The sequence below is a fragment of the Actinia tenebrosa genome, unplaced genomic scaffold (genome assembly GCF_029948245.1).
Source record: "Actinia tenebrosa isolate PJP-AT-01 unplaced genomic scaffold, QUT_ActTen_1.0 PGA_scaffold8__29_contigs__length_14323225, whole genome shotgun sequence".
NCBI classification, from domain to species: domain Eukaryota; kingdom Metazoa; phylum Cnidaria; class Anthozoa; order Actiniaria; family Actiniidae; genus Actinia; species Actinia tenebrosa.
Genome location: NW_028292585.1, coordinates 4,195,693 through 4,221,637, shown reverse-complemented (window position 1 = coordinate 4,221,637; position 25,945 = coordinate 4,195,693). Strand labels below are relative to the sequence as shown.

Sequence of the window (25,945 nt, the reverse complement as noted above, 5' to 3'; positions counted from 1 at the left end):
CACGTGTATTTGTGGTCTTTTCTTCGTGTATTTTCGTAGTTTAAAATGTCGAGACGCAAGAAAAGGAATTCATATGAGAGACTATGGTGTCGAAGAGGCAAAAGACTTGTCCGATTAGGAAATAACGATGCAGAAAATGAACCATGCAGAAAAATGCGTAAGCTTAAAACATCGACGTCTGCAAAGAAACAAGCGAATTTACACACTCTTTCTATTTTAGATTTACCAGACGAATGTATTGTTTTGATACTGGAGAAACTCAACTTTAAACCACACGAGATGTGGCAAATAATGAAAGTTTGTAAGAAATTCTACGATGTTTCATTCAACCCTCGATTGTGGCGTGTTGCAGACTTCAGATTTGATACGTATCTCTTTGCACGCTGCTTTCACGTACTGGATATGAGTCAAGACATACCTCAATATTTAACAGACCTGGAGCGTAGGAAAATGTTTGCCAACTTCCTTATCAAACGAAAGGCCATGTTGTCTCATCTACGTATTACTTTTGACATCGACAAAGAAATGGAAACGTTTTGTAATTTATTGGAAAATTGTTCACTAAGGAACTTGAACAATGTTGACATTAGGTGGACGGCTTATTGGCATTACTTATCACCAGTTCAAAGGGAACAACAATCACAATGTTTCAAGGAAGTTCTAGAGAAACTCTCAACCCTTAGTCCAGAGGTTTCTTTCTTGAAATGTCAACTCGTGGGCTCTCTTGACATGGCAGAAGTCCTGGGAAAATTTGAAAACATTCAATCCTTAAACCTCGTCTTCATAGGAAGTGACGTTAAGGTCATTGATGGAGGAGTCTTAGAGTTAATCTTGTCTTCCTTACATAAACTCAAGGAGTTCAAGATTAAAGTCAGACAAATGAAGAATGAAAGCTTCAAAGGTTACTCACTGAAGTCAGATTCTCTTGAACACCTTGAATTTTCTTGGTCTAAAGGTTTACGAATAAGAGAATTACACTTACCACGTCTACACACATTTATGGCAATCAATGTATTTGAGTTTTACCAGGGAAGGAATTGCCCATGTTTGTTTGAACTGATCAGCAATGGCTGTCCAGAACTTACAAGAATAAATTTCAAAGACTCAAAGATTGCAGGTCTTGATAACTTTGGTCTTGATGAGGATGATAAGAGAGAAATGCACATTTGTAAATGCGATATACATGCCCCATGGCGTATATGGGAGTGAAATTGGAGACTGACAAATCTTGTATCAAGGTACTTGCAGCATGTATAGATGTTTAGAAATCTGGGCAGTCTAGGTCTTTTACTACCATGATTGGCTGCTATTCAAAAACCCAGATTCGCCGGTGTAGTTTTTTAAAATTTTGAATGGATGATCACATGGTGCCATGTGTATTCCCACAAGAATAAAAATTTTTGTTTAACCCCACATATACATTTCCTGAAGTGCTTGAATTTTTAGGAAACAGAGGGAAAAACTATTGTTCCAGTCAACATAGCTTACTGGTGGGAAGGGCCAATTCTCTGTAACTCAGTTATCTTCATTCATGTAGAATATTCATGTGCTCCAGGGAAAGTCCACAGAACTATTCATATTGTTGAAGTTGTCCAAGGAGTTGGCATATTAATCATTGTATAATGAAGTACATATCTGTATAGACCCCATTACAAAATTAGAGACCTTACACTTCGACAAACATCCACCAGGCAACATCAGCCGGTGCTTTTTGATGATCTAGAGAGAACAGCAATGGCAAGCATAACACCTTGTGCATGGAAACTGTTTAGTGAAAGCATGTTAGTGTCATCGTCCTAGCCCCACAGTCCTGGTTTTGCTGCCCACATGCGTAAGGTCTCTGTTATCTTGGATGAAAGGTTAGGGGAATGAGAAATAAATGGCACAAATTCCAACAAGAAAAAATGTCATATTTTTTTTGCTACCCACTTTCAGAATAGTTTAGAGAGAGGTCTATAGAACAGAGCATGGAAGTGATGTAGGTAACACATACACCTTTTGCCGTTCATTAACAGAAAATGTACATTCATTTGTGCCAATAGTTGTATCAATAACGTGTAATGTACTTTCATCAACACCACGAGTAACATCATTAGCGCGAATCAGCTTTCGATAACGATATTTGAATATGCGTGTACATTCATAGGCATCAATGGACAATCAATAGCTCGTTTGTACATTCATATGCGCGGAATGTATTTTCTTGTGCGCGAAATTCAACTTCAATAACACCAAATGACAGACAATTGCATTTATGGACAATCATTTACCCAAAAGTGAAAATTCATTAGTGCTATTAGCATAATCATTGACAATCTATAACGCGCTTGGACAATCATGAGGGTCAACGTTATATTCTATAGCGTGGTTCGACAAACATTTGCATGATTCGAATGAACAATAAGAGAAATAAAACAATCATTAGCGATTTTTTTAAAAAACTATTTTAGCCTTCAATTTCTTCGCCATTTATACATCGTGGCAAATACGTTTGCATATATCTGAATCACTGATCACATTTAGCGATAGTGATGGTTGCCACATTTCTCTGGAACCCTTCCATTAGCAACTGCTTTCTGTAGAGACCTAGAGCAATCCCTTGTCGTCTTGCCTCAGCCCGATCGTTCGTATGTTGTTGGATCTCTGGACGGCTGAGGTCGGCTTTGATTGCTGCCTTAAGTGAGCTATTAGAGAGTTTTAGATTTACGTTCACGGCAAACGTGAAACGTCAGTTGACCAGTAAAAATATTCCTCAAATGACTGAAAAAGAATCGCAAAAAAGTCCAAGTAGTAAAAAAACAAAAGAGTATTTGCGCTTGGTGAGAAGGTTTGTAAAAAGTAAAGTAAAATACAGGAAAACGATGAAAACGTGGTCACGTTTGCCGTTTGCGGGGAGAAAAAAAAGTCAATCTAAAACTCTCTAATTGCTATTCTCCTACGCAGCCGCTATTATGGAGGCAGTTTCCGCTAATGATTGTTTTATTTCTCTTATTGTTTATTCGAATCATGCAAATGTTTGTCGAATCACGCTATAGAATATAACGTTGACCCTCATGATTGTCCAAACGCGTTATAGATTGTCAATGATTATGCTAATAGCACTAATGAATTTTCACTTTTGGGTAAATGATTGTCCATAAATGCAATTGTTTGTCATTTGGTGTCAATTGAAGTTGAATTTCGCGCACAAGAAAATACATTCCGCGCATATGAATGTACAAACGCACTATTGATTGTCCATTGATGCCTATGAATGTACACGCATATTCAATTGTCGTTATTGAAAGTTGATCCGCGCTAATGATGTTACTTGTGGTGTTGATGAAAGTACATTACACGTTATTGATACAACTATTGGCACAAATGAATGTACATTTTCTGTTAATGAACAGCAAAAGGTGTAATAGTTCCCTTTTGGTAGTTTGCAATACATCTCTATAGTCCCCTTCACGGTTTCCTGCGCCACATTGAAAGGTAGCCGTGCCTTTGCATCGAAGCGAGAGGAACGGTGAGCTTGCAATGATAGAGACCTGTGAATAAATTGTAATTCATTGCAAGCTCACCATTCGTCTCGCTTCGATGCAAAGGCACGGCTACCTTTCAAGATGGGGCAGGGAACTGTGAAGGGGACTATTCCCAAGGTAAAATAATTCAATTTCTCAAAAGAGTTAAAAAAACTTTCCTCTAGACTTTGCCATATTGGGAACATGCTGCAAGGATTCTGTAGCTCTAGAAAGAAAAAAAGCCATTCCATGTAATTATCATCACATCTGAAGAAAATAAAATATTATATTTTTAATATTTTTATTATTCTGTGTAGTTTTATGTTATTTTTTTATCATATGTAATTGAAAAACTGGGTAAGACAAGTAAATATAAACCTAATTTCAGTGAACTGTGTTTGCATGAAGGAGCTAGTTTTGTCCTTTATGTCCCTTGGGATCCTAATGGAATTTTTCTCTACTACTGGTATTATGTTGACTATTCTTTTACGAGCAAAGTAAAATCGCTTTATTACAAAAATGTTTGTATTACTAAAGAACTCAAGTTTGAATACACTAATATTTTTTTAGTTTGTAGGACAATATTATTGCTACTTAATTATTTGTTTGTTAATTCATAGTTGTAAATTATATAGAAATATAGAATATTTACATCATGTTTGCTCCAAAAATGTTGCATCTAAATAGACCTGTTTTCAGTGTTTCTGTAGCCTGTACGAGACCACCTCTACAACTTCTAGAAAACTTCTGGTTGTTTTGCATCAAAAATTAATAATAAATGAGACGATGAAGATGAAAGCAAAAATACATGAAAATGGTGTTGAATACTCCATAGTTCCGTTCAGTGACCACGCATTAAAGTTCCAAGTTGAGGCTGGAGTTGCCATGCAAAGAAAAACTATTCTTTTTATCATGCGCAGCAACTCCAACCTTGGCTTGGAACTATTATTCGTGGTCACTCAACGCAACTGTAAAATGAAGTATTGTGCAGGTTACAGAAAAACATGAACAGCACTAAAATAATGATTGTTGTTTCGAAAAATTGGTTATTCTTTATTTTTTCTTTAAATTCTTTTTTTCTCCAACCTTAGCTTGGAACTATTTTTGATGGTCACTGAACGCAACTGTAAAATGGAGTAGAGTACTCACATTAAATCCGTGAAACAAATACTAATTTTTAGCACTAAATAGTGATAATTAAACAATAGAAAACAAAGGATTCTGTATGAAATAGTACTAATTAGTACTATTTAATGTTCACGGTTTTAGTGCCTGCACTCTATTGTGCAGGTTACAGAAAAAACGTGAACAGTACTCTAAAATAATGATTGTTGTTTCAAAAAACCTGTTATTTTTTATTTTTTCTCTAAATTCTTTTTTTTTTTTTTTTTTTTTTAAGCTTTGGGATAAATAAATAACTCTAAACGTATCTGTATCCCAGGTTTACTGAAGCATCTCTAGAGCAGAAAGTAATCATGTACCTAACAAGAGGTAACAATAGTTAATAGCTATTAACTATGAGCTAACTAATAAGCTTTTTTTGGTAGACTTGAAACGATATACAGTTATTTCAAAAAAGGTTGAAGGGGTGAACGGCAACAGATAATAAGCGACAGGCAAAAAGCAATAGGAGATAGGCCATTCCAAAATGCAGGAATGGCTGGAATGACTCGTATCTCTTATCATCATTCTTGGAAATTACACAGATGTTGTTGAGATATTTTAACAAAACCATATAAAACACCTTGATTATTTGTGTTTAGATGCACGGTGCATTTCAGATTTGCAATCGCCATTGGCCCTTCAATGTTTTTTGAAATAGCTGTATCAAACAGAACAACAGCATCAGCTGATGTCTCTTCGACTATCAATTTTACACACTAATTACTTTATAATGAAGAACGGATAAAGGATATGTTGATAAATATTAATATTATTTAGAACAAAAACAGGTTGATAAATTTGTTATGTCTTTCTGAAGGTCTTCAATATGGGGTAAATGTTGTCAAATGCCTCATAAATTTCACTACGAACTTTGGCTCCTGAAAAGAAAAGTATTAAATGGAAATGAGAATATTTTCAGAAAATATAAAGAACGTTGGTTTGCAAAGCCCATTGAAATAACTACTTGGATAATGAAAAGTGCAATATGAAGGTCTTCTTGCATGTTGTTTACCAATCCTGGAATGCATTTTGGATCATATGTAAATATTTTCAGCACAGAAGAAAAGACTGCAAAAACAACTCACATACAATATTTAAGAAACTTCCAAGTCTACATGGTTTTCAATTTTCACTGAGTGGATTCATGTTCCCACAGTGCATTTCAGGCTTGGAATGCTAAAAAAACTTCACCAGCATTTTTCAAAACAGGACCTAGTTGTACAAAGGGTGGATAGCGCTATCCGACAGACAAATCCTTATCCAGTGGATGAGTCAATGCTGTTATTCAATAAATTTATCGACTGGATAAGATTTATCTGCCAGATAGCACTGTCCACCCTCCATACAATATTGGGCCCAGCTGTATATACTTGCACCATGCACTGTATAAATCTATTTAAAAAAATTAATAGAAAATTGTGTTTCTTACACCTAAATTTACATATTTTAAATCAGGACAAGGGCTAGCGAGACAGTTTTTTATGTTGACTAGAAACGATGTGCGACCAATGTGCATGGATGCAGTTTTTAGTCATGTATAAAACTGTATTGCTAGCTGTTGCCCTGATAATGCACTAGTGGACCAAATCCACTTGGGCACAATGTTTTGCCAATTTCAGACCACATGTCATTGCCTTGAGAATAAAATTCTTTGTTTGTGTTGTATCATTTCTTAAATTTTCTAATACCTATTCCTGTGTACAACCACATTTTGAATATCAAATCATCATTCAAGGCTCGAAAGAAAAATTGTGTGCTTATATTACTGTCTTCTCACCTGTCAGTACAACTTTGCCAGATACGAAAATGAGAAGAACAATTCTTGGTTTTACCATTCGATAGATAAGCCCTGGAAATAACTCTGGTTCATAACTGGAAGAAAAAATGAGGAAATATCATGAAATATAACAAAAGAATGTTTTTGAATGTAAATATTTGTTTATACATGTATATTATTTATAAATGACCTTTAGACTTTTTTTCTTTCACTTGTTTTATTCATTTTGTTATCTTTCTTCTTTTATTGCTTTGTTTACTTGTTCTTCACAGGTCTTGATTGATAAAAAAACCTGTTCTATAGACCACAGTTGCAGTACGTTGGAATGCAGCTCAATTTAGAGGACATAACAATAGGTTTCCAATTCCCAAGACAATGAAACTCTTTAATTTTGTGCTTGAAAATAAGCTGCTTTGATGTCACATGCAAGAGGTCTATTCCTTTATTAGGAAACAGCATACAAGATCAACATACCTTGAAAACTGTCCATGTGCTAACACCAACCCTTCTAGTCTAATAGGAAACTTTACATCACAGCTTCCTACCATATTCTGGATTTTAAATTCAGTGAACTTTGCCTGTTCAGTAAGAAAAAAAGCTGTCAGTCAAAAAAAAAGCCAAAACGATTGTTGAGTTATTAAGAGAACAGATCTCTACCCTGCTGGGCATAATGTGTGTTCCCATTTCATTTTTCATTCCTTTGGGAATAAGAGAGTTTTTGTTTGAGTTGTACCCATATTCATTTGTCCTCTTATGCATAGCCATTAACCCTTTCACTACTAGAGCGGCCAAAAGCGGCATCCAGAAATGCGACATTTCTCCTAGAGCAGCTAAGCGGCCAGCGGAGAGACATTTTTGCTTTTCGATTATCCATCCTCTAGGAGATTTCTATGTGTTGAAACACATGGGCCATTGTTTTAAATCATTTACCAATCAGAATCTATTAACTGCTTTGATGTGTGTTATAAGGCCTCAATATCTACTGAGCATATGTTTTTCATTTTGATATTGAGAAATAAAAAACACCCTAATTATGTTCCAGGAAGAGCCTGTGTTGGACCCTTTTAGCCTCTAGTAGTGAAAGGTATAAACAAAGAAATGATACTCTAGGGAATGAAGTAAAGTGGTCTGTTTACATACAGGAAAGCCAAGCTTCTGTACAACACGGGCATATTTTCTAGCAGCAAGTTTTGATTGTTCCTCACTAGCAAAGAAATGAAAGAGTGATGTTTAGTACACTGATACATTTTTTATTTCATTAATGGTAAGGTTGCAGTGGTGCACATTGTGCATTCTGATTGGTTAGGCAGTATTACTGCACACCCTATTGGTTCAATAAAAAGAAGTGAATTAACAGTAATTTCACAGAGTAAAAAAAATTAAGAAGTTTTTAGCAATAAAATGATGAAATAATTGAATCAATACCTCTTTGCTCCAGTACAGACCATCTTTCCTGAACTGAATATCAAAGCTGTAGTCCTTGGATCCCTGATTCTCATGATGACGGCTGCAAAACGCTGGAAAAAAAAAAAAGCAAATTACCAGTTAATCAAGAAGCAGATTTAGGAATAAAATATATAACTAGTGCATTACTATACCTTGGGGTTGTATTCTGCATTCCTGGCATGCAGTGCAATTTTCTTGAGGTCTAATTTACATCCAAGATTCACTGTTGAAACTATATTCCTACAATCGAAGAGATGGAAAGATTGTTAAATATACCCATTATACTGAATCATTACCTATTAGGGTTCACAACAAGAAACATTGACATCAAAATATACTTCAAATTATTCTCAAGAGAAGGGAATTCTTTAGTTTTCTTTTTTTTAAATATCCCAGGGATATGGAGATTTTCTGGAACTACATTCATTGCTGCTAAGACAAACAACAGGGGCGATAATGGGGGTCTCCACACAGTTTATAACAATTAAAAAAAGATGATCATGGTTCCCTGAAATTAATATTACACATTCACGATTCATGAATTTTAGAACATGCTAGAATCATAAATCAAAGAATATAATTTTTCCTCATCGCAGATCATGAAAAGTAAGAATCAAAGGTAACCCATGGTAAGCTCCTGAAGCTTTTTGAGTACCAATGAACTAAGTCAGATTTATGTTTTGTGCAAACAAACTCTTGTCTTATCAATTAAATTACTGGCTTCTGATTGGCTAGAAACCTTTCTTTTCCAATACTGAAACCAGGCTGTTTTCGGATTCTTCTTCCAACTTAATGATAAATACGCTGCTGGTTATGAAGTGATCGAAAATCCAAAATGGCTTCCTCTGCAAACAACGTACGTGGATTCTTCCAGCGACGTCACTTGGCGAATAAAATGGATTCCATGGTTATGGGAATTACCCAAATTGATTGTCTGAGAAGCATTATCCGAAAAATGTGAAATCTAGCCACCTTGATAACTCTTCACAAGCTAAAAATGCTCTCATCACACAAATACCCCCTAATGCCCGTGAAAAAAAGAAGCATATCTTACTGTAGCTGTGGGATGATACCAGACTGCTCAGCCGTCATTGGTGTCATGGGGGTCATAGGTGTTAGGGGTGGCATGGGACTAGGGGTATGGGGATAGGCAGCCAACCCTCCTGGTAAGCCTGTAGTCGTTGACATTCCTGGGCTTGGTGTCATTATACCTGCATGTGCCTAGAAAACAAGGAAAATTATTAAATTTATTCTCATTATAGGTAGCCAGTTTATGAGTTGAACAAACCATTTACATGACTGTTCTCGTATAACATTAATACATCCATTATAATCATAACAGTTTATAAGTTCACTATACTTGACAGTTTGATAAGACAAAACTTTACAGAAACGTTCACCCATTATCTTATTCTTCAAGCTTGGAAAATAGCGAGAAATTCATGGAAGAAAAATCAACGGAGCCTTGCAAAAGGACAGTGAAAGCTATTAATTTGAATAGCGAAAAGATTTTTAGGAATAATTCAAAAAAATAACGAGGCGATATGAAGGACTCCCTGCATCCAAGAAGGAAGGTGAGAATAAACACGTACCTGAAGAGAACTGCCGGCGCCATAGCGGTTTTCGTCCTCTTGGCTCATTCTCTCGCTGGTTTCTCAGCAGAGAATTATCCTAAGAGTTGTTAAGGTTCTTTCTGCGAGATATGAATTCGTAATAATGCAAGAAACACGAGATAAATGAAATTTTGTGAGAGCGTTGAGCCAGGACAACAGACCTTTATATATAGGTGAGATGATGCACTCGATTGGGATTATGGGATGGATGAGACTAATGTATGATGGTCAGCGGAATAACAAATAACACAGGTATACCAGCACCTAGAAATGTTAACAGAGAGAAATAGAGAAAGAAAGATAGAAAGAAAGAAGAGAAAGAAAAGAGGAAAGAAAATACATCTATATCCAACCATTTGAAAAAAAGAAACTGATCGAAGAGTAAGAATTTAGAGTGAAGGCATTTAACATAGTCAAATAGACACAAAAGAAAACCATGGAATTGTGGTCTACTAAGTATGTTCAATAAACGAGCAGGAGTGTTTTATCGGGTATGATGACTTCACTCTATCCCATGACTACAGAGAAGATTAAGTTTCTACAGAGTAAGGGGAGGAGGGGAACGTGGGCACATGTTTTGATGAGTTTTAACCCCCTCTTCCAAAGGCAAAATCCTGACTACACCCCTGGTCAAACTGAGTTCACATGTTTCAGAAACAAATACATACATCATTGTAAATCCCAGTTTTATTTCAACACCTCTGTTCATCATACTTATTATAAACCATTTATAAAGATATATTGTCTTTATGCACGTTATAGCATGTAGCTTATTTTGTCAAGCTTTCCAGCATCTAAACAACTCATGCAATAGTGATTAGGAACATTCTTGAGCAAAGCATTTGTTCATTTCAATCCTGCACAACACTTCTATCCTTGCTCCATTCATTTGTCCTGATAAAAAAACATGTTGAAATACAATTGTTTTTGTTGAGTATAGCTCGTTAATATAAGCGACAATGAAGGCTGCACAACTTGGTTAAAATTTGCCTGCTACAGTATTTTCTTTATGTCTTTTGGGGGGTTTGAGTTTGAAACCTGGGAATTAAGAAAAACTGAAAAACACACCTTGTTTGCTATTACAAGATATAAAGTATGCATATATACATCACTAGATTGATCGTTTTTTATATATAAAATTGTCCTTACTCTAACTGTTTGAAGCGATTAATTCCCAACTTGGAGAGAAAACAGAAGTTTTTGTTTCATTATCCACAGATTCATTATTAGGGGGTACATTGGGAGTTGATGTGAAAAGTTTGAATCCTGATACTAACTCTTAGCAAAAAATGTGTAGACTGTAGCTCAAAGATTTACGACTAGAAGCTTAAAATGATGCTCACACACAATTCTCAAGCAAATCAAAACAAGTTTTTTTTAGTGAAAACTATCAGACGTATTTCATGAGGTACCAGAAAAGATGCCACAGTAGTGCCCACTATGGTATGATGGGCATTATGAGGTAAACCTGTATAGGGTTCAGGGGCAGATCCAAGAGAGGGGTGCAGGGGATGTACAACTTCCCTGGTTTGACTTTGTGCCCCTACTTCAAAGATAACAAATTAGGTTTTTTTGATTTGACCTAAGGCGTTCCCCCCACCCTGGGTTAATTTCGTGTGCAGCACCCCTCCCTCAATAAAATCCTGGATCCACCCCTGGGGTTGTACAGGAGGATAAGGAGACAGGGTCTGGCCCTCTCAAAGGCTAATCTCTTTCCTTGCACTTCAATATTCATTCACACCTTTAGTGCACACTTGTTGCAGTTGTGGGTTTAAGAGTTCAATTTGTACATCCAACCATAATGCCTTGCGAGTATGACCATTCGAAAAAAACAAACACATAGAGTGAAATATTCCAAATTCATTTTAGTTCACTGAGTATCATAGTTGAATGTACATTTGATTCTAAGGCTTACAACACTATGATAAATGTCTAATGACTTAATAATCACATTGCAAGAATCAAGTAAAGAATGTAGGGGGGGGAACGACGAAATAATAATAAAACATAAAATGCATGCATGTACAGTTCAATGCATTGAGAATGCATGTCATATTCTGAGAATGAGATTCAAAATTTGCAGAAATCCTCTTGTGACCTGCCTTAACAGTACTGTCTAGGTTATTCGCATGGTTTCTTCATTACCGAAGATAGTCTTCATGTTTAGTAAGGCACTGAAAAGGTGAGAGATTTACTTTCACACAACTTGTATTATTTTTCTGAAGGCTTGCAGGACACATCCTTTAGAAAACAATCCTGATGCCAACATATAAATGGCTTCTTGTCAGTCAATCAAACCAAACGAAACTGTTTTACAACCGTAATGTCGAACAAGCACATTTACATCCTTCGACAGCTTCGCACAGATCTCTCACTTGTGTCAAGTCCCATTTCAGATAAACGTGTCTCGAAAAAAGCCGAGAGCCGGACGCCAGCTCGGGCTTCCTTCGCTCTCGGTCGGAAATGTTCGGCACAGTCTATAAATACTTTTCTGACATCGGAAATGAAATCCTCCACAGAATCATAAGCATTTTCTCTAAGGTTTGTCTTGATGATTTCCAGATTTGTTGGGTTACGATTATAGTTTGGAAACTAAGGAGAAAAAAGACATAGAACATATTAAAACACTAGATTCTAAATATGGATTCTAGAACACATAAAGATAAGCGGACTCTCTACTTTCTCATTTCTTGATGAGCCATATATAGTCATTTATTTGTATAATGGGAGTAGACTGTGAAACCAATGGACACTTGTTCGTATTGTTTTCATACCTTAGAAAGACTAATCTTTTCAGTAAAGAAATCAGCGTCAGCATGCCCAATAACTTCATCCAAAAGCCTTCCACATTTGATAAGTCTACCAGTAACACGCGGATCGCGCCTCATAGGCGCCTTTCGGACGGGTGATGGAGAACGAGATGAATCGACCGATGAGCGGCCTTTGATTCGAAGAGAAGCGGGTATATTTCGCTTACTTCTTGTAGACGTAGTTAGTGCGGCTGATGACGGCGTTGTTGATGACGACGATTCTTGTACTTTGCGTCGTTTTGATGATTTTGGTCCACTATCAGTGCTCTCTTTTCTTCCTCGTTGTTTTGGTGTCACCGGTGACAAGGAACGCTTGTTACTTTTTGTCTTCTTCGATTTAGAACTTCGACCAGACTTCTGCTTTTCGATCTCTTTTGCGTTACGAAGAGCAGCTATATCGAGAACAAAATTAACGTAACAGGTTAAGCTAGTTATACTTGGGTGCTTTCCATTTAAACCAAGCCATCCGGTTGGAAATTCGTTTCCTCAGTAATAGTAATTAAGGAAAGAGCGGGAAACTTTGACTTCCGAAAACTGGAACACGCGTCTACCGGAAGAACCGAGAAGAGCGGGAAGAGTGGATTACCTGAATTGGAAGACCGAGTTTTCTGGAACGTTCCGATCGGAATGACACAAACCATTTGTTTTTCCAACCTGAATTTACGGTTTTTCCGGGTAAATGGAAAGCGCCCCTGGTTGCTGGGAAATGAATTTATTACATGCGCATGCGCGAAATATTAGCCATTTAGTAAAGGAGTGTCTTATACCTTTGATTATTGATTTCTTGACTCTACATTTTTTCGGGCGCTCCTCGTCAGCACCAGTACAAACCTGACAGGCCCAGTTCCCTCGCGGTATGCGTCGAAGGGGTGGATATGCACAGTCCACGTGATAAGCAAGAGGACAAACATCACAGCAAAGTAGTTCACCACCTTGTTCACACTGTGCACACATATCCACATGCTCCGAATCTGCATCGCTAACTTCTTCTGTAAAAAAAAAAGAGGTCAAATTCGTGTGTCACTAGCCGCCATAATGGAGTCAGTACAGTTTACGAGAAATGTTTCGTCAGTTTTCACTTATTATTTTTACCTTCGTCGCTATCTTCCTCTGTGTCACTTTCTTCTTCGCTTTCTTCTTCTGTTTCACTATCACTGTCATCTTCTGCCTGTTCATCGGTCTCGTCTTCATCGTCTGCCGCGCGAGGTGCTCTTCGTCTTCGTTCGCTTCGTCTCGTTTCTTTTGGACGACAATCTGGACAAAACCAGTTACCTTCTGGAATCTGATTTAAAATGTTGGAGTAATCCAGTCAGTAAAACAGAAATACCCAATAAAACGTTCAAATATAAGGCAGATAATTGTTCTTAATAAATCGATTATAAGGGTTCAGTGTTGCCATGTGTTCATAGGCCGATCTTTATTTACGTTTTTTCCTCAATAGTATAGAAAAAAATCAAGCTACGAGCAAACCGACTCCAGAAATCGAAAGAGAATGTGTTATTTAGTAACTACTGAAAACATGAGAGTAATATGTTCAATATTTTGAGAGTAAATTTTTCTTAAAAACACTATGTTAGAAATGTATGGTTGTGTGGCAAACGTGTTTCCCCGCCATCTTTCACAGCCAATAGTAGGAGTTCGCTATTTTCCCGCCAATTTTCTGGTGCTTCGCGGTTTTCCCGCCATCTTTCACCAATAATATAGATGTTTGCTATTTTCCCGCCATTTCCCCGAAATCTTTCATTAATATTTCTTCTTCGCGCCAATTTTCTGGTCCTGCTGCATTGCTTTACTAACCTCTTTGATCGGTGGTTTAAGGCAATACATATGATGACCGCGATCACAAGCGTCACACAGTAACATCTTCTCTGCGTCGCCCTTTCTCCTACACAGCCGACATCGCGCATTCAACACCGATTTACTCCAAGTCACAGATCCATCGAGAGTGTTAAGATGAACGAATACTTGAGAGAGACTTGTGCAGGCCATAAGGGATTCTTCCCAACGTTCAAGGCACGTTTTCTGTTTTGGCGGGTCTTTAGCTTTGCTTGAGTTACTACTTCGGTCATCATCGTCGTCTTCTTTTGTCTCGCCATCTTCGGTGTCTTCGTTTACAGGGCTCTTCGTCTCGGAGCCATCTTTCTCATTCTGTTCGGTTTTGGCTTTCTTCTTTTTGTCTTTCCCTTCGACTGCAGCTTTCATCATTTCGTTGAACTCTGTTAAAGCAAGAGCTGCAGCGTCTTTCTGCTTTTGGCGTTTGGTTTCTTCGTCTTCTCCGAGAGGAGGACTTAAATACTTCGATTCTATTCCTTGCTCAACCTAGGAACAAATAAAGACATTTTTAAACTCAGAAAGCCAAACAAAGAACAAATAACAAGAATTAAGAAATTAATTGATTGGACCGACTCAAAACACACCTTTAGAAGAGCTAGTGCCAGTTCTTTCACGGCTGGGTTAGTATGCTCGAAGTTTGGTGCCAAGCTAATGACAGGGGTCCCTGTGCGCGAGTCAGGTGGTGAGAAGGAAGTGCGGCCTTTGCCAAGATCAAGCTTCAAATGGGGAGGAATTGCTTTAAAAACAGATTCGTCTGGCACGGATTCCTTCGTCTGAGCTTCGACTTTGACTAGTTCTGGTTCCGTATCTATCTCGCTGCCGTCAAAGTCTCCGTTTGTCAGCACTGCTTCTTTTGCGTCCTCTTTTTCTTCCTTTATTTTCACTTCCTCGTCCATTGGTTTATCATTCATTCCATTAACGAGCGTTTTGTCTTTCTTTTCATCTTCCTTCATGGACACATCACTATCTGTTTCGGCCTTGACTTCGTTCTCTTTTACACCGTTCACCCCTGCTTCTTTGTTCTCCGTGTCTCCAGTCTTGTCTAAATGACTGTATATCCCATTTTCGACTTTAGCTCTCCACGCAGCACGATCTTCTACCTTAACAACTCCTAACCCTCCCTGCCAGAGCCGATCTTCCAGATCCAAGATCTGGTCGCGAAGGTTGGCTTCAACGAAATCCTCTGTGTTCTTAAACTGGCTTTTATCAACTGTTTGTTGTTTGCGGGATTTAGGTTTTGGGGCCTTTTTAGGGACGATGTTTTCTTCTTTAAACGGACATTTTTCAATGGTCTTAGAGAGGTACTTGTAGTCTAGTTGTAAAGCTTCACGTAGTAGTCGTTCACGATGTCCTCGAGGGTTTAGAGACTTGACAAGACTCTCCAAGTCATCGACTCCAGCAATGAAGGACCATCGAGTTATCTCCTCCCTGTCGCTGTACTTAGCGATAACCTCGGATCGTTTTGCTTTCTGTTGCATGTTCAAGGATTTTGTTATCACCCTATCCTTGGCCATCTTATCAAAGTCACTCTTCAACGCTGATTTTAATCCGGTTAATTTGTCTGCACTCTGTTGAATTCCACGTTCTTTTTCCGCCCCAACTGAGTCATTGGACTTGCTCTCATTCTTGTCAGCCCCCTCGGTACCTTGGTCTTGGTTTTCCTCCGTTTTCTCTTGATTATCGCATTCTTGCTGCTCTTCCTAAAACATAACGAAATAATAAATTTAAATTGCGAGATGTTATTTTTAAGTCGCAACGGAAATAGCTTTTAATGCCAACGAGTGAAAAGGTAACATTTTACACGACTCTCAAATGGCTTCCGTATCAGGGCTCTGTGATTGGTCAGCGACTACTTTTCTTGGTCTTGTGATTTTATTTAAAAATTTTCTGGTCTTGTGATTGGTTTAAATCGGTCCAATTACGAGTAAGATAAAATTTTTGCCTTCAGCAAGTTTTTATCTCAAAGCATTGTAAATTTTTAATATATTTATTGTTAATGAATCACATTCAAATACGGCTTAATGACGCAACACGAATTTCGCGTGACGTAGAATAATCTGGAGGTGACGTAAATCATATTCTAAATACGTTATTATGACCAAAAGCATCGAGTTAAATGAGATTCGAGAGACAATTTGTGGTTGAAGTTGATCTCAAAAGAACAATGTTAACATAATTGGTAAAATAATCTTTTTTAAACTAATATTTCAGTGTTCAGAAAAATATGTTGAAAAACCGAATAAAATCTCTACTGGTAACGCTCTTTTTCTTCCCGCTTTTTCTTCCTTTCTTTATCTCTTCCATCCACTTCTACTCTTCTCCCTCCCTTCCTCCCGCGAAAAAAAGAAAATGTTGAATACCAAAACATTTTTTGATTATTTTTTAAACTCAAATAGTAATTCTCTACTTTTTGTAACAAAAAAAAAACAAAAACAAAAAACAACGACAATTATCCAATAAGATAAAAAGTATTATATTATTATGCAGTTCAGAACAAACTAGTATTAATAGAATTAGTGACACCTCTTTACCTCGCAGTTTTCCTCTTCAAAAATCGTCTCCAGAAACTTCGGTAAGTCCGGATCGTCATCTTCAATGTACAAGCCGTTCAAGGATCTAAACATCCAGTAACGTCGATAGATTCTGTCTCGACCAAGTGGCTGAATACTGCTCATGGACACAGCTTTACGCATTTCATTCAAGTAATCCTGCTCTCGACGCTCACGATCGATCTTCTTCTGCATGGCTAGTTCTTCTTCTTCTTCCTTTGACAGCAACTGAACTTCTTCTATTTAAAAACAAACAGAGATCCATATGAGAACACAAAACTCCCAATATATTTTTACTCACTCTAATTTTTCAAACGTAGACAATTTCACTACCAAAAGCTATCAAGTCCGAAAACATTTTTATGTCATATTTCTATTTCTAACGACTTTTCATTTATGTATTCTTGATGATAAAAATTCTCAAATAATTCCTATCAGGCGAAAAACCAGCGTTCGAGCTCTGAAGAATAAAACAAATTCTACCTGATTTGAAAGAATAAATAATCTTACTGGCGTTTTGTAGCACGACAGGCGGCCGCGGGGATTCTCTTCATACCTCACTACACGTACATCTGACGTCAAAGCTTTCTTGTTTGACTTCAGTTCAAGAACAATTTGAATATTTTAATGGTTTGTTCAAAACTGTTTGTTCACTATTTTATGCCACTATTTTTTGCTTTACTAACCGCGGGGGATTGCTAAGAAAATCTGTATTTTTCTCCAACTAAGCTTGTTTTTCCGTGCTAATTCCTTAATTTGCAAAATATATATTTTATAAATATAAATTTGTTAAATAAAATCCTCAAATATGTTTTTTGAGTTCATTAAAATGATGATTTTTAAGAAATCGGGAAAATGCGCGGCACTGCGACTCTCAAATGGTTTCCAAATTCAATCACTGTAATTGGTCCATTATATTTTTTATGGATTTTGATTGGTTCAGGGCAGAAGCCATTTGAATGTTGCAGTATGATTTCTAAATTTCTTAGAAATAAAATGAAGAATTAAATAAATAAATTTACCATGAAAAAAGACGACTAACACCTTCCAAAATATTTTTTTCACGATAAATAATTAGCTAAATTCTCATACAGACCTTGTTTATTCTCACTTTCTTCAATAGCTGGTTTATTCTCATTCTCGTTAGTTTTCTCCTCAGAATCTTTGCCACTTTTCTTTTTGCTTTTTCCTTTCTTAGAATCTCGTTTGGCTGTCTCAGCGTCTTTGGCAGCTTTGTCTTCATCTTTGAGACTAAGAAAAGACGAATTCCAACGTTTTACAAACACAATACAGTAACTATATTTTAGAGGGAAAAAACGTTCTTACTTTGTCTCCATGGCCTCGGGTTTTCCTGCATCCTCCTGGCTGTTCTCATTGTCCTTTTCCTTTTTCTTTTTTTCCAGTTCTTCTTTCTGTTTCATGCGTTCTTCTTGTCGTTTACGGTATCTGGCGGCAGCTTCTTCCTTTTCTCGCCGCTGCTCTGCCCACTGGTCTGAAAGCCACTCCCGTCTTGCTTTCTTCAACCTGATCAACAAACCCAAAGATTAGTTTCCAATGACTTTTTAAATTTCAACAGAGAAATAAATAACAAATAATTTTTATTATTAATATCTCCAAGTCTGAGCCCTCAGACACACTAAGAGTACATAGAGTAAAATATCTTGCAACCCAGGGACTCAAGCTTATTCTTCATAGAAAATCAGATAGCCAATTATAAGATTTTAATAACTTAGCTTACTTGTCAAAGCCATCTTCGATGTGTTCCCTTGAAGTTGCGTACGTCATTAACTGTCCACATAAAGCTATCAGGATCTTGAGTTTCTCTTCAGCAGATAAATCATAGACAGAACTGGTCACCAGTGCTTTCATGATTTGAGGTTCACGATGGCGAAATTCAACACCAGCATCATCTGAGTAGGTGAAACCACCACGACTTTGCCAACGATATTGAGGATCACCACAGCCTGAAGACACAAGTCACACACAGTTAGAATGGATAAATGCATAGGTGGATGGATGGATGGAGGGTAAAATGGATGGATGATAAGAAGAAGAAGAATCAACTTTTATTTAGATGGATGGATGGATGGATAGATGGATGGATAGATGGATGGATAGATGGATGGATAGATGGATGGATAGATGGATGGATGGATGGATGGATGGATGAACGGACAAATGGATTGGCGGGCGGATGGACGGACGGACGGATGGGCAGATGGATGGATGGGATGGATGGATAGAGAGATGAATGGATGAATCAAAAAATGGTATGATGGAAGAGTGGATTGTATGGATGGATAAAGAGATAGATAGAAGGATAGATGCATCATGGATAGGTGGAAGATGAATGAATGGATAAATACTAAGATGAAGTGATGAAAGGTGGACAGGAGTGAAGAATGGTTATCTAGATAGCACAGAGAGATGTAAGGATGGAAGAATAGCTTAATGCATGGTAGGATGATATTTCCTGCAATATTTTCTATGACTTACCAACTCTTGCACCTGATGACAAGAGGTGAAGCCTCAACAGCTCTGTACATGTAAATGGATCCATAATAAGTTCATGTAGTGGCTTTCCCTGATGCAGTATGGGCCATACAGCAGCCATAGCAGCTGATGCCGACACCTTAGCCCTGTGATAATCTTCATCATCTAGTTCTATGCGTGTCTGAGCATCAGCAGTTTCAAGTCCCTCATCTTCTTCTTCCTCCATGTGTGTTCTTAGGATGGCACCCAGAAGAAATTGTAGTAAGTCATAGAAAACACCTTCTGCATCTTGCTCTGCTAAGGCTTCTTCAAGCATCGCTGCTCAAAAGAAATGAAAAAAATTAGTCCAAAATGTGCTCTTCCAAATAATCCACTCCTTTGAGTTTTGGCCAAGGAACAACAGACATTTAATTAGTTCTATCGTTATTTTATTAGTTAAATAGTTAACTACAACTTATTGAGTATTTTGTTTTCATTGAATAGACCTTTATCACTCAACAGCCACGGTTATTTTTTCCTTTTTTTTCCTGCATTTTTAAACTCATCCTGAAGTGAATGAATGTGAAGATACCCAAGTGACAAAGGTATATCGTACGATAGACCTCCTCGGCTTGGACGTAATGTTGTCCCATTTCAGACCATGTGTCATTCCCTTGAGAATAAGATTCTTTGTTTGAGTTGTATCCATATTCATGTGTCTTCTCTTGTGCAACCAAGCACAAACCCTAAACAAAGAAATGATACTCTAGGGAATGACACGTGGTCTTGAGAATAAGATTCTTTGTTTGAGTTGTATCCATATTCATGTGTCTTCTCATGTGCAACCATTAAACAAAGAAAGGATACTCTAGAGAATGACACATGGTCTTGAGAATGAGATTCTTTGTTCGAGTTGTATCCATATTCATGTGTCTTCTCATGTGCAACCGTTGAACCAAGAAAGGATACTCTAGGGAATGACACATAGTCTGAAATGGGACAACATTACGTCCAGGCCAAGGAGGTCTATTGATAAAGATACTGCTTTGGGTATATCAGGAGACTTCAGTGTTTCATGACTAAAATTACAATGGATTATGCAAAAGTATAGTAATTATGTGAATGGGGGAAAATGAAAACTTTGACAAAGACAAAATACACACAACTAAAAAAATTATCATAAATTATCCTAATTTTTTCAAGATAAACAGTCAAAAAATTATCTAAGAAAAGCAATTCAGACAAAGAAAATGCTTACAGTAATTAAGACCAGATGGGAATTCATCCTTAATGTCAAAGAGTGAACCAAAAACACTGAGGAATTCAAGAACCATGACAGCCTCTCCAAACAACTCATTGGAGATCTTCACTTGCACTGGTTGAGGTTGGGGAAGATCCTGGAAAGAAGAGGAACAGGAGAATGTTTTTAAGAAACACCTGAAAAAATGCACAGTCTTAATATCACGTTAAATGACATTTCTCACCATTGGCAATTATATATTGTTATGATATACAGATATATTTACATATTTATATTTATATTTACATTTTTATATATTTACTTATTTATATATACATTTAATAATTGTAATATTAGTATGTTTAATATTTAAAGTCAATGATGAATGTAGAGCTCAATAGTGTAGGGAGGGTGGAATGAGAGGAACATGTCCCAAAAAAGGTTTGTTCTCGGCACCAAAATTTAATCAATTCATGCCGGATTCCCGTGGATTTGGCGGGAAATTGGTACATTGCCCCTTTTATTCGAGACCACCATACGGGGTCTAGAAACGTAGTAGAAATTTTTTTAATGGGAAAATTTTTAAATTTTTAAATAAGACACACTTCATGATTGCATACAAGTTTAATGGTTTGCAAATTTGAATGAGAAAATGAACATCAAAATTTTAATTTTATCCAAAACGTTAGATTTCATTGTGTGATAAAATAAAAACTGTTAAAGTAAAATAAAAGTTTGAAATGTAAATATCTAATTATTTAATGTAAATACCTAATAATTCGTTAGACCAATCAACAATAGTTAATATTACTTTAATAATCTGGCCCGCCTAGACTAGCATAGCTAAATGCAGGTCAAGATTTATGCATGTAATTTATGTCATTTAAAAATTGTAATAAATGTATGTGTGTGTGTGTGTGTGTGTGTGTGTGTGTGTGTGTGTGTGTGTGTGTGTGTGTATGATTAGGCTAAGAGATGAGATCCAATCATATTTTCCCTCACCTTAAGGTCATCAAGTTCAAGGTCTTCTCTTGGCTTGCTCCATTCTTTCAGCCACAAGGCTTCCTGTCTCTTCTGTTCTCTCAATTTCTCTCTTTCCTATAAGAAGAATAACATTTTGAGGGAAAAAATTGTAACCAAAGTTCTTCAAATTTAATTTTTTATCATATGTCAACTTTGTAGCCACTATTAGTGTCAGCTATATTCCTCTCCACTGACAGGTTCTCATTCAAGCTAAACATTCCATTCCTATTGCTTAGTCTTAGCTTATAAAAGAAAAGTTGCTGGTCATTAGTTGTTGCTTCACAAACCTTTGTTAAACTTGTACTGATTATATGGATTTCTCCATATGATGGATAAATATTTCATTTTTTTAAACTTAGAGAGTGCTTGGTATCTCATTTCATTCAATACCTGATCTCGTTCCATCTTTTTCTGTGCTCTCACTTCTTCTCTTTTGGTTTTCATTTCCAATCTCTCCTGTTCTCTTTGAAGTCTTCTTTTCTCTTTGTCTTCCTCAATCATCATCCTTCTTTTTTCACGTTCTTCTTCTATAATTTTCAGCTTCTCTTCTGGTGTCAATTTCTTGACCTGCGTTGTATCGGTTTTCTTGTTGTCTTTTCCATCTCCTTTACTCTTTCGTTTCTTAGCTTTTTCTTTACCATCTTCTCCTCCAAGCTTTTTCTTCTTAACAGAACTAGATTCTTTGTCATCTTCAACTGTAGACTTTTTTCTTTTTCTTGACTTCCCCTTGGGAGGAGAACTCAACTGTAAGGGTATCTCAAACATGGGTTCACCAAGATCAAACTTCTTTCTATATTCAACCTGTGAAAAGCATTACATAATAATTATTATAACCAATAAACACATTTAGCAGCCAAAACATAAACCTACTGCTTATACATATGAACCTGGTTATAAAGAAGGGTAAATGTAATTCACTGAGATAGAAACTGTTGACTCTAATAGTCACATACAATAGTAACCTTCTGGGCTGATCAAAGTCAGGGCATGGATAACTCACAGATTGAACCCTGAAACAACCTCTGGGCTGATCAAAGTCAGGGCATGGCTAACTCACAGATTGAAACCTGAAACAACCTCTGGGCTGATCAAAGTCAGGGCATGGCTAACCAACAGATTAAATTTGAATTTTGCTTGTTTGTTTCTGATGGTTTTTGTTAAGTAGCCTGCAACTGTGCCAAAATGATCAATGCATCTTGTTGCATGCTACCTTTTCCAAAAAAGTATCTTTCCTTCCCTTGTATATGATTCTTGTGTTAAAAGATAGTACTTACCTTGACATAGTAGAAGCCATCATCAGTTTGTTGAGTACTTCTCACACAGGATAACTTCAGAAAGTTTTTCAGTTTATCTCTGGAAAAGGAGCCTCTTATGCGACTAATGATGAAAAATAATCATAATAAATTTCAAGTATTACAAGTATGATAATCTATACTAAAATTTTTAAACAACCACCATGCTTCTGAAATAAGTACTTTATCAGGTTTGTGAGTTTGTACAATTCTGAAAAACCTGATTGGTCAAAAAGTGGGATTTAGAATTCTGAGATAAGAATGAACAAATAATTTTTTTAAATTTCTTTGAAAAAATTGATTTTTTCCTGATTGAATGCTGCAGTCCTCTCCTTTATTTTATGTTAACATTCCATGAACTGGAACGAAAACCTGGAGTGTTTACCATTTACCAGGAAAAACTGGAAATTCTGGTTGGAAAACAAATGCTATGCATCATTGCGATTGGAATGTTCCGTAAAACTCAGTTGTCTAATTGAGATAATCAACTTTTCCAACTCTTTTTGGTTCTTCCAGTAGACGCATATACCATTTTACGAAAGTCAAAGTTTCCCGCTCTTTTCTTACAATTATTAGCGAATGAATTTCCAACCAGATGGATTGGTTTAAATGGTAAGCATTCCTGATATCCCTTCCAGATGTTGGCAAAACTGTTTAATTCATTTAAATCATTTTTCATGTACGATTGTTAACATCCTTGAGATATTACCTGACTTGGTTAAATTCAACAATTATAACTTCCTTGCAAGTTTTCTTGTCTTCTTTACCCTTGGGTTTCTTTTCTGGGTAAAGTTGGACAGCATATTTGTAGGTCTTTGGATCAGGCCAGAAACTCATACTTTTTCCCTTTGGGGACTTCACAGGAGATTCTCCTTTTTTGTCCTTTTGTTTTTCATTTAACTCATCGTCGTCTTCAACAATGACTATATCTCCATGTGGTTCGGAAGGGGAAGTTTTTGACTTGGGTGATTTTAATTTTTCAGAGACATTTTTCTGTGACTTTTTTGACTTGGGTGTTGATGTTTCTTTGTCAATTAGTTTTTTGGGGGACACAAGACTTTCTTTGGAGCTGTTTTTCCTGGATTTACCTGGAGTACCTTCCAAAGGAGACTTAACTTTACCAGGTGACTTGCAGCTACTTTCGCTGGTTTTTCTGGACTTCACTGGTGTCTCTTTATCAGTAGCACTGGTTTTTCTAATTTTGGATGGTGTTCCTGTAGATTTTTCCACCTTTTTATCTTTGGTAGAGCTGGTACTAGATTTCCTGGACTTTGGAGATCCCAATGGATTTTCCAAGCCATTTGTCAGCTTCTCAGGCTCTATTACTTTTTGAATCTTTCCCTTTCTCCTGGAAAATTAAAGCATTATTATTATTACTAACGATTTCCTGGAATAAGCAATAAAATAAAAAATAATCAAAAGAGACCAGGAAATTTATAAAGTACCAGGAAAAGTGAATCTGAAATATTTCTGGCAGAAAAGTGAATCTGAAATATTTCTGGTCTAATATTTTTCCAAATCAAAATTTTTTCTATCATTTATAAACAGCTATTATCATGATATTATTGTTATTGATAATAATTATAATAATCTATGTGTAATAAATAAATCAAAAATTAATAATAAAATAAATCTACAAGTAAGCCAAAAATAAACAAGAAAAGTAAGTTACAAAAGGTCACATTAGACAGTTCCCATGGTAACGTGCTTATAAGATGCCGCAGAATGTTGAATCATGCACCACCCCACTATTATTGCTATTCAGATTAGTTGATGGCAAGATGGCTGACACTTGTGAGTAAATAAATAACAAAGAGATTTTAGCCCTTCATAAGGGTTTGGAAGCTTACACTCAGAAAGGAGGGTAAAATACCCCTAGGCCACTCCCAAAGAGGTAGATACAGTAAAGGGGACCTCTTTCTAGCGAAATTAGATAAAATTATTAGAGAGCGAGGTCTAAAGGAAGATAAAAAGCGAAAGGAAGTGAAGGAGAATTGTTGTTGGCGCCTATGCCCGCCATGTTATTGGCCCCATTGCTGGAATCAAGACGTTGACAAAACTCTACGGGCATCGGGTTTTTAATACCCTGTTACCCCAAAAAATTATCCTGTCTTTAAATTAGAATCAAAACTTGGAGAAATAATAACCTACTTTTTCCCTAAATGCTGAACTTCGACATCTTCGCCTTCTTGGTAACGATCTTTGAGGTAGGAAAAAACTTCATCGCATAAATTAGCAAGTCGACCACGTTGGATATGGTGTACCAGAGTAAGGGCTGCCAGTTGAAGGGGAGTACAGAGACTCTCTGCTTGCTTGATTATTTCTTGCTCTGATTCTAAGGCTTCATGGTAAGTAAGATTGCTTTTACCACTGAACTGGCAGCTCCAGACTAAGCTGTTGCATAATATGGTTCGCTTGAAGAAAGACCTAATCCGACAAGAGAATAAATGGCGTGGTGTTACGTTCAGCAAGTAGTACAGGGAAAGGAAAACCAACACAAAAAATGAATGACTGAAAACCGGATATGAAATAGTTTTTCTGCAAAACTTACTCATAATCTGTGAAAACCTCATTTGTATGTCGACAAACGAAGACTTCATCGCTAGGCTTGAGCTCTGGTGGCGGTTTCTCGGGGGTGAACGGCTTTCTCTTTAGTAGGGGCATTGACTTGCCAAGGAAATACTCGTACTGTGAACAGTGCGCGAAAAGTCTCCCAAACTGAGCTGCGAACTCAGCTCAACTCGTTAATCCGACAACCACAAGAGTACAGATGTTTTCTAACCTTGTGATCTTAATATTAAAGGTGTAGGAAGGTCCAGAGATGATTTTTGAGAGCATAAAAGTTGCGATCACTGTAGTTAGACGTGGTGTGCTTGACTGAGGCTCACAATGCCGCTACGATTTCAAAAGACTTCCTCTATAATGCCGGGCAATTTGACACTAACTACACTTTTCTAGACTAAATATCTCCACACCAAATGACTCAATACCGGTTGGATTCACAATACTCATACTACATAAGACTATAAACAAGATCCTAGCCTCGAATGGTAAAAAAGAATTTGTAAAATACTATTTTTTGTGGGATAAAGTTTGTAAAATCACCAAAAGTGACTGTAGCACAATTTGAGTTTTGCGGGTCTGATGGGTGGGCTTTAGCAGGTAAATAAGCATTCTGATTGGTTCAGACCGCTTGATTGACAGCGCACGGAAATTGTGCCCG

General features: G+C 36.9%; 3 protein-coding genes across 4 annotated transcripts; 1 reads left to right on the top strand and 2 right to left on the bottom strand.

The window, feature by feature from the left end:
- The first annotated feature begins 45 nt into the window (after window positions 1–45).
- On the top strand, window positions 46–1,209 carry LOC148904998 (uncharacterized). The gene has a single exon (XM_089024001.1). The coding sequence runs from the start codon at window positions 46–48 to the stop codon at window positions 1,207–1,209; it is 1,164 nt and encodes a 387-aa protein (XP_088880127.1).
- Window positions 1,210–3,775: 2,566 nt separating this feature from the next.
- LOC116297450 (uncharacterized) lies at window positions 3,776–9,682 on the bottom strand. The gene is made up of 8 exons (XM_031705706.2): window positions 9,483–9,682; window positions 8,945–9,111; window positions 8,043–8,130; window positions 7,870–7,961; window positions 7,585–7,648; window positions 6,919–7,022; window positions 6,445–6,539; window positions 3,776–5,545 (listed from the first exon to the last, which is right to left on the bottom strand). The coding sequence occupies exons 1-8, from the start codon at window positions 9,528–9,530 to the stop codon at window positions 5,469–5,471; spliced, it is 735 nt and encodes a 244-aa protein (XP_031561566.1). The 5' UTR covers window positions 9,531–9,682; the 3' UTR covers window positions 3,776–5,468.
- A 490-nt stretch (window positions 9,683–10,172) lies between these two features.
- On the bottom strand, window positions 10,173–25,842 carry LOC116296828 (bromodomain adjacent to zinc finger domain protein 1A). 2 transcript variants are annotated; one of them, XM_031705042.2, is made up of 18 exons: window positions 25,274–25,842; window positions 24,874–25,149; window positions 23,432–24,070; window positions 22,705–22,807; window positions 21,821–22,231; window positions 21,410–21,505; window positions 20,426–20,564; window positions 19,192–19,506; window positions 18,434–18,659; window positions 18,022–18,219; window positions 17,792–17,946; window positions 16,678–16,934; window positions 14,731–15,846; window positions 14,111–14,632; window positions 13,406–13,595; window positions 13,081–13,299; window positions 12,278–12,705; window positions 10,173–12,095 (listed from the first exon to the last, which is right to left on the bottom strand). In XM_031705042.2, exons 1-18 carry the CDS (start codon window positions 25,384–25,386, stop codon window positions 11,844–11,846), a joined length of 5,655 nt encoding a protein of 1,884 aa, XP_031560902.2. In that variant the 5' UTR covers window positions 25,387–25,842; the 3' UTR covers window positions 10,173–11,843. The 2 variants fall into 2 exon arrangements, with proteins under 2 accessions (XP_031560902.2, XP_031560827.2); XM_031704967.2 differs by having other exon boundaries at window positions 13,081–13,302; window positions 25,274–25,841.
- Window positions 25,843–25,945: the final 103 nt, after the last annotated feature.

Bases quoted from the DNA above. Each gene is read 5' to 3' on its own strand.
- LOC148904998 (XM_089024001.1), top strand. From the start codon at position 46: ATGTCGAGACGCAAGAAAAGGAATTCATATGAGAGACTATGGTGTCGA.
- LOC116297450 (XM_031705706.2), bottom strand. From the start codon at position 9,530: ATGAGCCAAGAGGACGAAAACCGCTATGGCGCCGGCAGTTCTCTTCAG. The intron at 8,131-8,944 runs GTAAGATATGCT...CTTCGATTGTAG, and splicing joins GGTATCATCCCACAGCTACA to GAATATAGTTTCAACAGTGA. The intron at 5,546-6,444 runs GTGAGAAGACAG...TTTTCTTTTCAG, and splicing joins TGGCAAAGTTGTACTGACAG to GAGCCAAAGTTCGTAGTGAA.
- LOC116296828 (XM_031704967.2), bottom strand. From the start codon at position 25,386: ATGCCCCTACTAAAGAGAAAGCCGTTCACCCCCGAGAAACCGCCACCA. The intron at 21,506-21,820 runs GTATTGAATGAA...TTCTTCTTATAG, and splicing joins AAAAGATGGAACGAGATCAG to GAAAGAGAGAAATTGAGAGA. The intron at 14,633-14,730 runs GTGTGTTTTGAG...ATTTGTTCCTAG, and splicing joins TGGCACTAGCTCTTCTAAAG to GTTGAGCAAGGAATAGAATC.